This window comes from Herpailurus yagouaroundi, unplaced genomic scaffold, assembly GCF_014898765.1.
Source record: "Herpailurus yagouaroundi ecotype Mexico unplaced genomic scaffold, PumYag 198, whole genome shotgun sequence".
Lineage (NCBI taxonomy): Eukaryota > Metazoa > Chordata > Mammalia > Carnivora > Felidae > Herpailurus > Herpailurus yagouaroundi.
The window spans coordinates 27,792,782-27,809,307 of record NW_024412429.1 but is presented as its reverse complement, the minus strand read 5'-3'; the positions used below and the strand labels follow the sequence as shown (position 1 = coordinate 27,809,307).

The 16,526-nt window shown below is 42.6% G+C and overlaps 1 protein-coding gene across 1 annotated transcript in view; it reads left to right on the top strand.

Annotated features, from left to right (window-relative positions):
• Positions 1–16,526, top strand: part of ARFGEF3 (ARFGEF family member 3) — a 183,433-nt gene that overhangs the window by 105,566 nt on the left and 61,341 nt on the right. The window contains exons 13-14 of the mRNA XM_040448631.1: positions 3,762–3,874; positions 4,665–5,575. Coding sequence (XP_040304565.1) covers positions 3,762–3,874; positions 4,665–5,575 — 1,024 coding nt within the window. The remainder of the gene's footprint in view (positions 1–3,761; positions 3,875–4,664; positions 5,576–16,526) is intronic.

The window sequence follows — 16,526 nt, the reverse complement described above, 5'->3', positions numbered from 1 at the left end:
TTGCCAACACTTGTTTTTTCTAGTCTTTTTTTTAAGTTTATTTATTGGGTTTGATCCTGTGAACCATGAGATCATGACCTGAACTAAAACCAAGACTCAGATACTTAACTGATTGAGCCACCTAGGCACCCCTAGTCTTTTTGATAATAGCCATTCTAACAGGTCTGAGGTAGTATCTCATTGAGGTTTTGATTTGTATTTCCCAGGTGATGATTGATGTTGAATATCTTTTCATATGTCCATTGGCCATCTGTATGTCTTCTTTGGAGAAATGTCTACCCAAGTCCTTTACCCAGTTTTAAAATTGGATTGTTTGGGGTTTTTTTTTTTTATCTTTTTATTGAGTGATAGGAGTTCTTTCTGTATTTTGGATATTAACCCCTTATCAGATACGTGACTTACAAATACTTTCAGTATGTGGCCTTTTCATTTTGTTGATGGTTTCCTTTGCTGTGCAGAAGCTTTTTAGTGTGATGTGGTCCCACATGATCATTTTTGCTTTTGTTGTTTTTACTTGGTATCAGATTTTAAAAATCATCTGCAAGACTCATGTCAAGGAGCTTACTGCCTATGTTTTCTTCTAAGAGTTTTATGGTCTCAAGGCCTACATCCAAGCCTTCAATCCATCTTGAGTTAATTTTTGTGTATGGTGGAAGACAGTCGTCTATTTTCATTCTTTTGCTTGTGTCTGTCCAGCATTCCAAGCACCATTTGTTGAAGGGATTGTCCTTTTCCGATTGTATATTCCTGCCTCCTTTGTTATATGTTAATTGACATACACGTATAGACTTATTTCTAGGCTTTCTATTCTGTTCTTTTTGATCTATGCGTCCGTTTTTATGCAGTGCCATAATGTTTTAATTACCATAGCTTTGTAATAAAGTTTGAATCAGGGAGTGTGATGGCTCCTGTTTTTCTCTTTCTCAAGATTGCTTTGGCTATTCCAGGTCTTCTATGGTTCCATACAAATTTCAGGATTGTTTGTTCTGTTTCCGTGAAAAATGCCTTTGGAAATTTGGTAGAGATTGCATTGAATCTGTAGATTGCTTTGGGTAGTAAGGGCATTTTAACAAGATTAATTCTTTGAATCCATGAGCACAGAACATCCTTCCATTTATTTGTGTCATCTTCAATTTATTTTATTAATGTCTTATAGTTTTCAGTATACTGGTCTTTCACCTCCTTGGTTAAATTTATTCTTAGGCATTTCCTTATTTTTTGATGCCTCGTAAATAGGAGTATTTTCTTGATTTCTCTTTCTGATAGTTCATTAGTGTATGGAAATGCAACAGATTTTTTTATATGCTGATTTTGTACCCTGCAAATTCTCTGAATTCATTTGTTAGTTCTAACAGTTTTTTAAAAGAGTCTGTAGAGTTTTCTATATATAATATCATGCCATCTGCAAATAGTGACAGTTTTATTTCTTCCTTTCCAGTTTGGATGCCTTTTACTTCTTTTTCTTGCCTGATAGCTGTAGCTAGGACTGATGATACTATGTTGAATAAAAGTGGCAAGATTGGCATCCTTGTCTTGCTCCTGATCTCAGAGGAAAAACTTTTGGCTTTTTACTGTTGAATAGGATGCTATTTGTAATATATGGCCTTTATTATGTTGAGATACATTCCGTCTCCACCCACCTTTTTGAGAGTTTTTATCATAAGTGGATGTGGAATTTTGTCAAATGCTTTTTCTGCATCAATTGAAATTATCTTTTCATTTTGTCCTTCATTTTGTTAACGTTGTGAATCACTTGACTAATTTGTGGCTCAGTCACTTGAACCATCTTTGCATCCCTAGAATAAATCCCACTTGATTATGGTATATGATCCTCTTAATACGTTGTTGAATTTAGTTTGATCACATTTTATTGAGAATTTTTGCATCTATGTTCATCAGAGATGTTGGCCTCTAATTTTCTCTTCTTGTGGTGTCCTTGTCAAGTTTTAGTATCAGGGTGATGATAGCCTCATAAAATGAGTTTGAAAGAGTCCCCTCCTGGGGCGCCTGGGTGGCTTAGTCGGTTAAGCGTCCAACTTCAGCTCAGGTCACGATCTCATAGCTAGTGAGTTTGAGCCCTGCATTGGGCTATGTGCTGAAAGCTAGGAGCCTGGAGCCTGCTTTGAATTCTGTGTGTTCCTCCCTCCCGGCTCCTCTCTTGCTCATGCTCTCTCAAAAATACATAAACACTAAAAAAAAAAAAAAAAAAATTAGAAAAGAATCCCCTCCTTTTCTGCTTTTTGGAAGAGTTTGAGAAGGATTGATATTAATCCCTTGAATGTTTGGTAGGATTCACTGGTTAAGTCATCTGGTCTTGGACTTTTGTTAGTTGGGAGGCTTTTGATTACTGATTCAATCTCCTTACCAGTAATTGATCTATTCAGATATCCTGTTCCTTCATGATTCAGTCTTGGTAGGTCATATATTTCTAGAAATGTATTCTTTTCTTCTAGGTTGTCCAATTTGTTGACATATCATTTTTATAAGAGTCTCTTGGGGTCTTTTGTATTTCTGTGGTATCAGTTGTAACACCTCTTTCATTTCTGATTTTATTTAAATCTTCCAGTTTTTTTTTCCTGGTGAGTCTAATAAAAGTGTGTCAATTTTATCTTTCCAAAGAATCGACTCTTAGTTTCATTGATCTTTTCTGTTGTTTTTTAGTCTCTATTTCATTTATGTCTGCTGTCATCTTTCTTATTTACTTCCTTCTACTAACTTTAGGCTTCACCTGTTCTTTTTCTAGTTCCTTAAAGTGTAACGTTACATTATTTGTTTGAGACTCTTCTTATTTTTTTGAGGTAGGCATTTACTGCTCTAAATTTTTCTTTTGAAACTGCTTTTTCTGCATCCCATAAATGTGGGGGTGTTATATTTCCATTTTTGTTTGTCTCAAGGTCTTTTTTAATTTCTCTTTTCGTTTCTTCTTTGACCCGTTAGTTGTTTGGTAGCATGTTGTTTAAAATTCACGTATTTGTGAATTTCCCAGTTTTCCTCATGTAATTAATTTCTAGTTTCGTGCCAACGTGATCAGAAAAGACTCCTGATATGATTTCAGTTCTCTTAAATTTAAGACTTGTTTTGTGCCCTCCCATATGATCTATTCTGGAGAATGTTCTGGGTATGCTTGATCAATGCAGTTTGCAGCTAGCCGGCTCCGATAGCAAAGTGAGACAAAGAGAGTAGAGGGAAGTTAAATTAGAGGCCATTCTCACTAAAGAAGGTAGATACAAGTGCTTTATTGTTCTGTGCTATAAAAGTTTTTGAAACAACCCCTTAGAGAATTTGCTTTGTCTAAGCCAGTCCTGAACTGAGGACCTGGGAACCCTATGTGTGTTCTGTGACAAGATGGATACTTAGATCAGTTCTATTAAGATTTGTAGTTCCAGGGGCACCTGGGTGGCTCAGTCGGTCGAGCGTCCGACTTCAGCTCAGGTCACGATCTCACGGACCGTGGGTTCAGGCCCCGCGTCGGGCTCTGGGCTGATGGCTCAGAGCCTGGAGCCTGCTTCTGATTCTGTGTCTCCCTCTCTCTCTGCCCCTCCCCTGTTCATGCTGTGTCTCTCTCTGTCTCAAGAATGAATAAACATTAAAAAAAATTAAAAAAAAAAAAAAAAGATTTGTAGTTCCAAACAGTTGTGGGGTTTTTTTCGAGTGTGTCAATCAATAGAGAGCGTACATGTCTCTTTGAACTCACAATTTTAAGACCTTGTGCTTCTTTATGGTGTTCACTTTACTGTTATTGTCTCCCCCTTTTCTTAAAGCTGCTTGGGAGCCCACAGCGCCTCTGTGATTTGGCAGGACCCGGCTCCACTGAACCAGAATCCAGAAAAAGATCAATTTCAAAACGAAAGTCTCATCTGGATCTTCTCAAACTGTATGATACATTCCCCTTTTCCACCTACTATTGTTTGGCGAGCGATGCTTCTCTGAATGCACTTGACCTTGTTTTTAAGGCCCTGAAATTTTTATGAATCTGCCTTACGTGGAATGTTATTGTTCAATAATGTCCCCGCAAGCCATATGAGAAGTCTTATCTCAATGTATTACAATCCTGTAACTTTCCATATTGGCATACTTAAAGTAAACGCAATGTACAGAATGAAATGTACAAAAATTATCCATTGGGGTTATGTTGGGGAAAAACTTTTTGAATTCCAGCACTATAGCTATAAGATTCCTTTACTTGTCGCTTCCCTAGAAAACTGAACATCATCTAATTTGCAGTTGTTATATTCACCTGCACCTGTTCCGGAATATATTCGTCTTATAGAGGATGTCCTCATTATCCTATAGCCATTATAACTGTTTGCTTTCGGGGGGGAAAAAAAAAAAAACAAAACGAACATAATCCAAAAGTGAGATTATGCAGTGCCTGTCCTTGTGGAGATCACAAACTCCCATCCGGAATTTTTGTGTGTCTCCAGATAAACCAGCCAACCAAGAGTCAGTGTGATTCAAGGTGGGCCACTTCACCTGGAGGTTTTCCTCTGCCAGCCGGAGCATGTTTATTTCATTTTACTTTTTGCCCAGACCATTTCACTTCATGTAGAGCAGAGGATCTGTTTTGCATACTGCCCTGCTCACCAGACTCACCCGCCTTGTTCCTTCTGGAGCATTCTCCCACGTTGCCTATGCTGATGTTGTTTTCTCCCTCGAACCCTTAGCATCATGGATGGCATGACCGAAGCGTGCATCAAGGGCGGCATCGAGGCGTGCTATGCGGCCGTGTCCTGCGTCTGCACCTTGCTTGGGGCCTTGGACGAGCTGAGCCAGGGCAAGGGCTTGAGCGAAGGCCAGGTGCAGCTGCTGCTGCTGCGCCTGGAGGAGCTCAAGGACGGGGCTGAATGGAGCCGGGACTCCATGGAGATCAACGAGGCCGACTTCCGCTGGCAGCGGCGCGTCCTGTCCTCCGAGCACACGCCGTGGGAGGCGGGGAACGAGAGGAGCCCGGACATCAGCATCAGTGTGACCACGGACACAGGCCAGACCACCCTGGAGGGTGAGCTGGGCCAGACCACGCCCGAGGACCGCTCCGACAACCACAAGCACAGCCTCAGGTCGCCGGCACAGCCGGAGAGCAGGGAGATGCTGAGCAAGGTGCCGGAGCCCGAGGCGGTCGACCAACCAGACGTGGTCCAGAGGAGCCACACAGTGGCTTATCCCGACATAACAAACTTCCTGTCGGTGGACTGCAGGATGAGGTCCTACGGCTCCCGGTACAGCGAGAGCAATTTCAGCGTAGATGACCAAGACCTCTCGCGGACCGAGTTCGACTCCTGCGACCAGTACTCGATGGCGGCAGAGAAGGACTCGGGCAGGTCCGACGTGTCGGACATCGGGTCGGACAACGGCTCCCTGGCCGACGAAGAGCAGACCCCTCGGGACTGCCTGGGCCACAGGTCCCTGCGGACTGCCGCTCTGTCCCTGAAACTGTTGAAGAACCAGGAGGCGGACCAGCACAGCGCCAGGCTGTTCCTGCAGGCCCTGGAGGGCCTCCTGCCCCGCCTGCTGGCTCTGCCCAGCGTGGAGGAGGTGGACTCGGCCCTCCAGAACTTCGCCTCCACCTTCTGCTCAGGTTCGTGCAACAGGCTCCTGCCACAGTGGGTAAGCGTATTCAGAGCGTTCGGCCCGGATGGGAAATTGCCATCCTGCCTTAGGTTCAGGTGCCCAGAGCGTCTTAACGGCTCTTGGGGTTTCTTGTATTGGAAGAGAGCAAAGGAACGTAAGACGCACAGGTGGTGGTTTGTTTGAATCTAGGCAGTGGATGGCTGGAATATTCGGAGGTTGATAGATGTACGTGGTGCAGAGCAACAAATAAGAGGTGACTGCATTCTAGAAAGCTGCTGCTGACTGAGACAAATTGACAATCTCTGACTCTCAGAACATCGAGTTCTTAGCATGCTTCTGCACCTTAGTGTCTAAAAATCACGAAGTGGGGCACCTGGGTGGCTCAGTGGGGTAAGCATCCGACTTCAGCTCAGGTCACCGTCTTATGGTTTGTGAGTTCAAGCCCCGCGTCAGGCTCTGTTCTGACAGCTCGGAGCCTGGAACCTGCTTCAGACTCTGTGTCTCCCTCTCTCTCTCTCTCTCTGCCCCTCCCCTGCTTATGCTCTTTCCCTGTCTCTCTGTCTCTCTCTGTCTCTCTCTCAAAAATAAATAAACATTTAAAAGTCACAAAGCAATGCACTTTTGGTATATCAATTTGTAAATTTATTATTTATTTATTTTGAAAGAGCAAGAGTGCAAGCGGGAGAGGGACAGAGAGAGAGAGAGAATCCCAAGCAGATTCCTTGCTGTCAGCACAGAGCCCCTCAGGGGGCTCAGTCTTCACAAACAGTGACATCATGACCTGAGCTGAAATCAATAGTCAGACACTTAACTGACTGAGCCACGCAGGCGCCCCTGTAAACTAATTTAAAAGAGGCCTTGGATCAGATGCAGGGTGTCCTCCCAATATAGTCTGAATTCCCCTGAACTTCCAGCATCTGATCATGGCGTGGTCTTTCTGGAGACCAGCCCCCATCGAGGAGTCCACCCAGAGTCGCCTCCTTGGGACAAAAGACGTCCCTAGTGCTCTTGTCACTTAGCCATTTACAAGTGTTTTAGGAATCAGGATGGGGTGAAAGACAAATATCAGAACAAGAGATGCGTCGAGTGTTCATGTCACTTAGGAAATTGTAAGGATTTTAGGAGCTTTGTGCCAGGAAACAGGCACAGACCAGTATATATATTTTCTATCCTCTCACAGTACTACAGAAAGAAAGTAATGCGTGCAAAACACTTATGGGAGGAATAACTGAGTGCCTGACTCCTGGGTGGTCAACGGTGTCTTCCCCTGACATTCAAGGGTCTCTTGACCACAGACGACTGAGGTGGCTGGACCCTGCTGGGCTTGTGCTCACATAGAAAGGACTAACCCTGAGAACAAACCCAGATCAAGATCACCATTTGTGCTTCCATCACTGAGCCTTGAGCATGTGTTTGTCATTGCCCTTACCACATTTATCAGAGTTATTTGTGAATGCATCCACCTTTCCCTCTCTGAACTTTCAGCTCCTTGAGCCCTCCAACCATGTCTAACTCATTTTGATCTTCCAACAAAGAACATATCACACACACACACACACACACACACACACACACACACACACACACACACACATTCTAGCCCAGTTACTAGAACTTGGTAGAAGCTGACTGCTGTGTCGTTAAGAGGTAGCTTAATAAGTATCTTTAAGAAACTGACTAGAGTGTCCTTTGTGAAAAGGACACAAAAACGACACTGTAATCCAGGTGTATCTGAGGAAGGACGCTTTTTAATATAAGAATGATCCAAAGTTGGAAGCAGCCACAGGAATATAGAACTTATAATCCTAGACGACTACTTCTGGATTTCTCAACCTCTCTAGAGGTTGGAAAGAGACACATATGATGTCTGAGGTTTCCTAACTGCACTGTGATTCTTTTAAGACGTGAAAATACCTATTTTTGAGGCTATCCAACATTTTTCTCAAGATATTTGATTTGTGTGAAGGAGCACACACACATATGCAAATTCATCTTCCATTGAAAGACTAAGACAATGTATAAATACTCTCTTAAAAACTATATTTTTCCCTAAGATCTTTTATGCCACCATTACTAAATTTGACACTGTTTTGTTGAACATTGCTAGTATGTGTTTTGTGTGTCTGTCTCTTCCTCTGTCTCTCTCTCTCACTCACTCTCTCATACACACACACACACACACACACACACACACACACACACACTTCATCAGTCAACATTTATAGAGAAGCTTCATTGTGCTCTGAACCAGGGGCCATAAGATAGGCATGCCTTATTTTTTTTTAATTTTTTAATGTTTTTATTTATTTTTGAGACAGAGAGAGACAGAGCATGAGCAGGGGAGGGGCAGAGAGAGAGGGAGACACAGAATCCGAAGCAGGCTCCAGGCTCTGAGCTGTCAGCACAGAGCCCGACGTGGGGCTCGAACTTGCAAACCGCGAGATCATGACCTGAGCCGAAGTCAGACGCCCAACTGACTGAGCCACCCAGGCGCCCCTTTTTATTTTTGTTTTTTTTTTTTTCATGCTTATTCTTAATAAATATTCATTGACTGTAGACTCATGAGCTTGCACTCTGGTCCCTTAACATGTGAAATACTTTATGGTATGAAAGAGTCATGGGTAAAGCCTGAGTTGGAAGGAATGTTCACTCCCCTTTGGATGGGGTTTGGCAGGGCCTCTGAGCCTGGATTTCTTCTCAGCTGAATATATTCATGGGGAGAGGGAGCCCAGCAGCCTGCTCTGACCAGCTTGGCGTCCGTGGCACCAAGGCAGGCCGGCCAGCAAACATCAGTGGTCCCAAAGAACAGCTGTGGATCAGATCACGGCACCGCCACTGGTTGCATGAACGATGGCCTTGAATCATCAAGAAATAGTAAAAGCATATTTAGGGCCTTCTATTTACAATTAAAATAATCCTTACAAAATAACTCAGCTGCAGAAATTTCAGCATTTAGATAATGTAAGATCTAACATTCAGATAACTTCCTGTTTACAAACAGCATCCCCAAGTAGTGCCAGATAAGTGAGTTGTCATAGCAGCAAAGATGGCCTCCCAAGCGCCCTGCTTCATTTCCTATGAGAATTAGGAAATATAATCCTAGCAAAGTCTTTTGTCAAATTTGAAGCTAAAGCAAATTTTATCATTTGTGTTTTTGTGCCTTTCAGATCAATGCTTATTTACATTTGTACATTTGTACATTGGACATCTTGTACATTGGACATTTACAGTACATGCTAAACAGAGCTTGAGTGAATGTTTTATTTGGCCAGAATGTGGCCTCTTGGAAGTTGCAAACTTCCTCAAATTTTAGAGGTCAGGAAAATGTCCCATCAGACCCAGCATGTTGTCACCTTAAGTTTTACACATAGGAATCCATACATCAAAAAGAGACTTCAAAATCCTTTGTTTCCGAATATAATTTTTAGTAATGGCCTGTAACTGATTTAGTCGTTTGTCTTTTTAGTCCTAGTGACTTCCACAATGCTTTTACCAATCAGGAGTTGGTCGGTCTTTCCAAATCACAGGCCCATCACTCTGTGGTCCCCCTACCAATAAGCTCGTTCTCTTCAGTGACCACTGTGGTTTAATGGGTCACAGGGACCATCGCTGTGGGTCAGCCGAAGCTGCCGGATGCTGGCTTGGGTCCACTTGACTTCCGCACCGAACCAGTGCTCGCGCGAGCATCACCTCCAATATGGAAGATTAGTAAAAAAGAAACATCTGTACCCTGCAGTGACCCGGGAGAGGACAGATGGCCTTTGTCCACCCAAGGCAAAGTTCAGAGAGTAACAACCGGAGAGGGGGAGAAGAGACAGTCTCCCTGAGTGATAACCCAGATATTTTGCTCATTATTTACTTTTGTGTCAAAAGCTTTAAACCTTATTGTGCCAACAACTCCCACTGGGCATTTGTCCCTGACCTGTTATCAGGGTCTGCCCTGCTGGCTGAGATCAGACTCACTCGGCATTTCTCAGAGACTCCTATCCTCAGACAACTAACATACAGTTAAAATGAGCCCCCTTAATCGCACGTGATTCAAGAGAGCCTTTCCTTTGAAAGCTATTAGTTTCCTATGGTGGGGGCGCTCGAAAACCTTCAGACAAAATGGGTTTTATAAAGATGATTAGTGGACGTGAGCCGGGACAGCTGCAGAAACGCCTTCCTCTTCCTGCATAGAACAGAGTGCATCTGTGTGAGGTGGCTCCTCGGGGACGAGACAGCAGGAGCCAGCCTCACACAGCAACGAATAGAGGCACACGGGCGTGTGGTTTCGGGATTGCCGTTCCTTCGATTAGCGGTGTCCAGTTACGATCTTGAGATTCACCGTGACCACATGTGAGGCTCATTGCAAGCGATTTGATATTTATAAAGCACCCGATTTCATAAAAGATAGTACAGCGATCATGAATCTCCATTATACAAGAAATATCTGTTTCTTTACATTACAACAGGTCTGACTCCAGACACCCCCACCCCCCCCAACCCCCCCCCCACCCCCAGCCAGCCTGGCTGGCCGGGCATTTGATGCTCTCCCTCAGCTGTCCATTCCAGGGTAAAACCAGAAGCTGGTGCTTAGGTGGGATCTTCACAGGGAGGCCGCTCACGTCTCACATGGCCAGGGATCCCCCGTTATCTGCTTCACAGACTCCTTGGCACCCGGGAGGTGGCGTGGGGCCTGGGCTGCTCTGGCAAGGCCGGGCACCGTTGTCTGTTCTCCTCTGGGGCCCTGCCCAGGCCCTCTGGCACTGCCAGGCAGCAGAAAGCCACAGACAGACCTCCATCCGCTGCCCGTTTAAGGGTCTCCTTCCTCTGCCCCACTGCTTCCTCCCTCCTCTCATTGCCTTCTGGGAACGGCCCACAGTCTCCGGAAGGAGCCCTGTGGATCCAAAGCCAGGAAGGCAAGTATGCTCTTTCCGGCTTCAGTTTTGGGCCCTGGGATTTGAACAGCCCAGGAGATGGTGATACAAACGGAACTCAGTGTCTTTGTGGAACACGAGAGGTAAAATACAGGAAGAAGACCTCCAGCAAACAAGTGAATGTGTTATCCTGCCTCCGTGTCGCTTAGGATTAGGTTTGTTTGCAGTGAGTGGAAAACTCAAGTGTTTAAGAAGAAGAGTCCACTTGTTTCCCCTAAATTACGTCCGAGGTAGGCTGTCCTGTGCGCTCCGTGATGGCTTCTCCTGTCTCTCTGCCCTACCCGTTGTGAACGTGTGACTTTCGCCTAACGTTTCCTCATTTACCACAATGACTGGTGGAGTTGGTTGATTGGTTTGCTTTAATAAGGGGAGGAACAGGGCACCTGGGTGGCTCAGTCAGCTAAGCGTCCGACTTCGGCTCAGGTCACGATCTCGCGGTTCACGGGTTCAAGTCCCACGTCGGGCCCTGTGCTGACAGCTCGGAGCCTGGAGCCTGCTTCGGATCGTGTCTCCATCTGTCTCTGCCCCTCCCCCGCTTGCACCGTCTCTCCCTTTCTCTCTCTTTGTCTCCCTCCCAAAAAATGAATAAACATTAAAAGAAAATTTAGTCAGGGGAGGAAGAAAAGTATTCTGGAAGAAGGGTTAGGGAGTAAGTAGTCTAACAAAATCTTCCTCCAATACCCTGGCATTTGTGAAATGTGAAATCAAGAGAATGTAATAATATGAAGACAAAAAAGCATAATTATATACCACCCAGAAATCGCCTCTGAAATATCTTGGATCTTGGTGTCTTTTCTTGAAGTTATTCTTTAGCATTTCTATGTATCCTTGAGAATAATAATAGCTAGTATGAACATAGCACTTCCCTTATGCCCTGCATTGATGAAGGGTTTTACATATATTCATTTAATACTCATAATAATCCCATAGGATAGGCAGTATTATTCTCCTCATTTTATAGGCGAGAAAACTGAGGCACAGAGCGGTCAAGTCATAAGTCAAACAAGGCTCACAGCTACAAAGTGGTGATGCCAGGGTACAAATCTGCAAAGTGTGGGTCCAGAGATCCGTTCTTAGTATCGCACTCTATCTACTAGGGTGGGCGGGCGGGGTAATGGAGGAGAGCTGAGTGGATGGGCAAATCGGAGACACTGTTCGAGAACACAGAACCCTCGGAAGTTAATTTGCTGGGATTAAAAGCACAATCACAGGGGCGCCTGGGTGACTCAGTTGGCTTAGCGTCCAACTTCGGCTCAGATCATGATCTCGCGGTTCGCGAGTTCGAGCCCCACGTCGGGCTCTGTGCTGACAGCTCAGAGCCTGAAGCCTGCTTTGGATTCTGTGTCTCCTCCTCTCTCTGCCCCTCCCATGATCATGCTCTGTCTCTCTCTGTCTCTCAATAATAAATAAACATTAAAAAAAAATTTTTTTAAAGAAAAAAGCACAGTCACAGACTGTAGCCCAGCAAATGTGTGACAGTTTTCCAAGTCCTGACAGACAGACACCCGTGGAGCCCTGTCACTGCATTGGCTCCTGAGAGAATCTCAGGAACTTATACTAAGGGAACAGAAACTCAAGCAGAGATTTATATATCAAAATGTATATGATAGCAGTATTTCACAGCAAAAATACCAGAAACAACCTAAATGCCCCTAAATAAGGGAAAAGCTAACTGAGTTACGATACCTCCATTTGTGAAATTATGTAGCTATTTAAAATGATGCTTTCCAGTAACATATAAGGACACGGTTAATGGTCATAATGTAATTTTTAAAAGGATTCAAAATTAACATCAAATGTTAGTACTTATCTCAGAATGGTATAATTACAGACTATTTTTATTTTCATTTGCTTGTTGGGACCTTTTTCCAAACCTCCTAAAATTTTTTTTTTCTCGTAACTTCTATCAGAAAATAAAGCAGTAATGTTATATAAAAATTAGAACCAGAGACTTCATTAAAGAAATATGTTACCATGTAAAATAGCGTAATCTTTTTATCTTAATTGACGCTAGCTACAGGTGTACAACCTAGTGATTGGACACATCCATACATTATACTGTGGTCATGGCAAGTGTACCTACCTGTTGTCACCATACAACATATCGGAGTACCACTGACGACATTCTGTGGCTATGCTGTGCTGGGGCTTTTATTCCCATGACTTATTCCGTAGCTGGAAGCTGTATCTCCCACTCCCCTTGGCCCATTTTGCGTATGCCTACACCTTGCCTCCGGCCACCATCAGTTTGTCCTCTGGGTTTACAAGTGTGTTTCTGCTTTTTGTGTGTTTTGTGTTTTGGATTCCACGTATCAGTGAAATCATAAGGTGTTTGTCTTTCTCTGACTTACTTCACTTAGCATACCCTCTGGATGCATCCATGTTGTCACAAAAGGCAGGATCTCATTCTCCTTAGGGCTGAATAATAATCCAGTGTGTGTGTGTGTGTGTGTGTGTGTGTGTGTGTGTGTGTACACCGTATCTTCTTTATCCATTGATCTATGGATGGACACTTCCATACTTGGCTGTTATAAATAATGCTACAGTAACCAACCCATGGAGGTGTGTGTTTTTCACCCCTTTCATTTCCTTTAGGTAAATACTCAGTGGTAGAATTATTAAATCATATGGTAGTTCTCTTTTTAATTTTTTGAGGGACCTCCATACTGTTTTCCACAGTAGCTGCACCAATTTACATTGCTGCCAACGGTGCATGAGGGTTCCTTTTTCTCTACATCCTCATGAACACTTGTTATTTCTTGTCTTTTTGATTCTAGCAATTCTGACAGGTGTAAGATGATATTTTGTTATGGTTTTGGTTTGCATTTCTCTGATGATTAGTGATAGGGATCATCTTTTTGTGTCTGGTGGCCATCCGTGTGCCTTCTTTGGAAAAATGTCTGTTTAGGCCCTCTGTCCATTTTTAATCAGGTTATTTGGATTTTGGTGTTGAGTTGTGTAAGTTCTTTATATATTTGGAGTTCATCCCCTTGTCGGATATATTACTTGCAAATATCTTCTTCTATTTAGCACGTTGCCTTTTTTGTTTTATTGATGGTTTCCTTTCCTGGGCAAAAGTTTTTTATTCTGGTGTAGTCCCAATAGTTTATTTTTGCTTTTGTTTCCCTTGGGTGGGGAGACATATCTAGAAAATGTTGCTAAGGCCAGTGTCCAAGAGATTACTGCTTCTTTTTCTTCTAGGCGTTTTATGGTTTTGTGTCTCAAATTTAGGTCCTCAATCCATTTGGAGTTAATTTTTGTGTATAAGAAAGTGATCCAGTTTTATTTTGCAAGTAGCTGTCTAGTTTTCCCAGCACCATTTACTGAAGAGACTGTCTTTTCCCCATTGTATACTCTTGCCTCATTTGTTGCAGATTAATTGACTATATAAGCATGGGTTTATTTCTGGGGTCTCCATTCTGTTCTACTGACCTATGTGTGTATTTCTGTGCCAGTACCATAGTGTTTCGATTACTACAGCTTTGTAGTGTATCTTGAAATCTGAGACTGTGATACCTTTCTGAAGATTGCTTTGGATATTTGGGGATCTTTTCAGGTTCCATGCAAATTTTAGGATTATTCTAGTTCTGTGAAAAGTGCTGTTAGTATTCTGATAGAGATTGCTTTGGGTAGTAGGGACATTTTAACAATATTAATGCTTCCAGCCCATGCGCACAGGATATCTTTCCGTTTATTTGTATCGTCTTCAGTTTCTTTTATCAATGTTTTATAGGTTTCATAGTATAGGTCTTTCACCTCCTTGATTAGTTTATTTCTGGGTATTTCGTTCTTTGGGGGGACAGTTATAAATGGAATTGTTCTCTTAATTTCTCTTTCTACTACTTTGTTATTAGTGTATAGAAATGCAACCAAAAATCACATAACATCATTATAAAGGTTTAGAAAATTGATAATGCCCAGTATTGCTGAGTGGCTACAACATTATTCTTACGCACCATTGGTAGGAAGAACATTTGGTATAAAACTATTTGGAAGATACCTGGGCTATATCTATCAAACCTAATGTATGTCTTTATTCTGCTTTAGGGTACTTAGCCCACAGATACACTTGCATAAGTGCTAAAAGCTATTACATCATTTCAGCTATTTTCGTAATTGAAACTACATAAATGTCTACCAATAGAGCATTACTTAAATAAATCATACTCCAAACATGCAGTGCTACATGCCCAGCTATTTGAAAAGAATGAGGCAGATCTAGAAGTGCTCATATCAAGAGATGTCTAACGTATATTACTAAGAAAATACCAAGTTTCATTACAATGTATGTAGTATGATCTGGGATCACTGGGACTTGGGAGAAGCAGGGACTATTCTTATTTTTTAAATTTTTCTGTTCTGTTAAATGTTTTTCATAAGTATCTAATTTGTATTTGAAAAGGCACATTAAATTGTCTAACACATGGAGGAGATATTTCAAGGTCATTTATGCTAATCTTGTATCCAGTTTTTTGCTGGTAACCAATCAAGCAGGTGACCCACCCTCCTGTTCCTGACAGTAAAGAACATCTTAATTATAGAGGGAGAGAATGTTACAGAACACTGGAAAAAGCAAGTGTCCAGAATGTGGTAAAGGTCATAGTTCCTATAGTTTGTCACTCCAAATTTAGAACACTTCAATGAACCCAGTCAGGATGAATGTAAAATAAAGTATCTATTAAAGAGGGACATGATAGAGTGGAGTCTCTTCACAACATTGGAAGCAAGTACGACATGGCATAGTGCAAAGTGCCTGGAGTTTGTAACCAAAAGCCTTTTGCCAATTTCTAGCTATATAACTTCAGGTAAATTCCTTTAATATTTCTGAGGCACTTTCCTTACTGGTAAAATAAAGGAAGGCAATTGATACATACTTTATATGTCAAATGAAATAATGTATGAGAAGAGACTTGTTCTAAAAATTAGAGGGGCGCCTGGGTGGCGCAGTCGGTTAAGCGTCCGACTTCAGCCAGGTCACGATCTCGCGGTCCGGGAGTTCGAGCCCCGCGTCGGGCTCTGGGCTGATGGCTCAGAGCCTGGAGCCTGTTTCCGATTCTGTGTCTCCCTCTCTCTCTGCCCCTCCCCCGTTCATGCTCTGTCTCTCTCTGTCCCAAAAATAAATAAACGTTGAAAAAAAAAATTAAAAAAAAAAAATAAATAAAAATTAGAAATCACTTAATAAAGTAATGGCCATTGTGTTATTTTCCTTCTTAACATCACCAGTGAACTGTATTTGGTACGGTAAGAAAATGACTGACAGATAATACATCCTTTTGTTTTATTCTCAAATTTGCCAGCTCCGTGTAATGTAAGAAATTTAGCCAACCTTGAGAGAGAGGGCAGTACCAACGGATTGTTTCTAACAGGTCTGACAGATTATTTCAGAACTCCGCATACCCGTTAGCAGTGCCCTCCGGGACATTGTCACCCCTCCGCTAATGATTTGCGTCTCTGGGTCAGCAGACACATCAGCTGCCTTCTTCCTTTTCAGCATCTGAACATGTACTGGGTTTTCCAAGACATATTCCGAGGTAAATAGTAGTTGGTTTTAAGTTTTTTAAAGAAATTATTACTCGTGCCTAAGATCAGAGCCACTTGCAAATTCTGTTTCCCTGAAAAACTTGAATATTCATTTCTATCCAGAATAAACACCCAGCAACACTGAATTCAGCTTTCAATTTACCAGAGACTAGAACCAAGATCACCAGGAGCTTAAGAGTATGGAGTTTTCCTCTGGACCATCAGGGGTAGGAACACAGTGTTCGTATCCTGACCAAGGATGTCATTTTTAAATCCTGCTCTCAACCCTTCTTGTATAAATTCACCTCTGCCTCTGATCACAAAGTGCCCTCAGTAGAAAATCTCTTATGGCAGCTGCAAAATTCTTAAAGGAAGGAAGAGGTGATGCCTCACATTTGCATAAAGTAGTTTTATTGGAAGAACATATATACCTACTCCGAACAAAAAAGTGTTTATACAGTTCTCAAATAAACAAAGGTCTTGAAGAGTTTTCAACTTTAAAAGCTTCTTCTGGTCCAT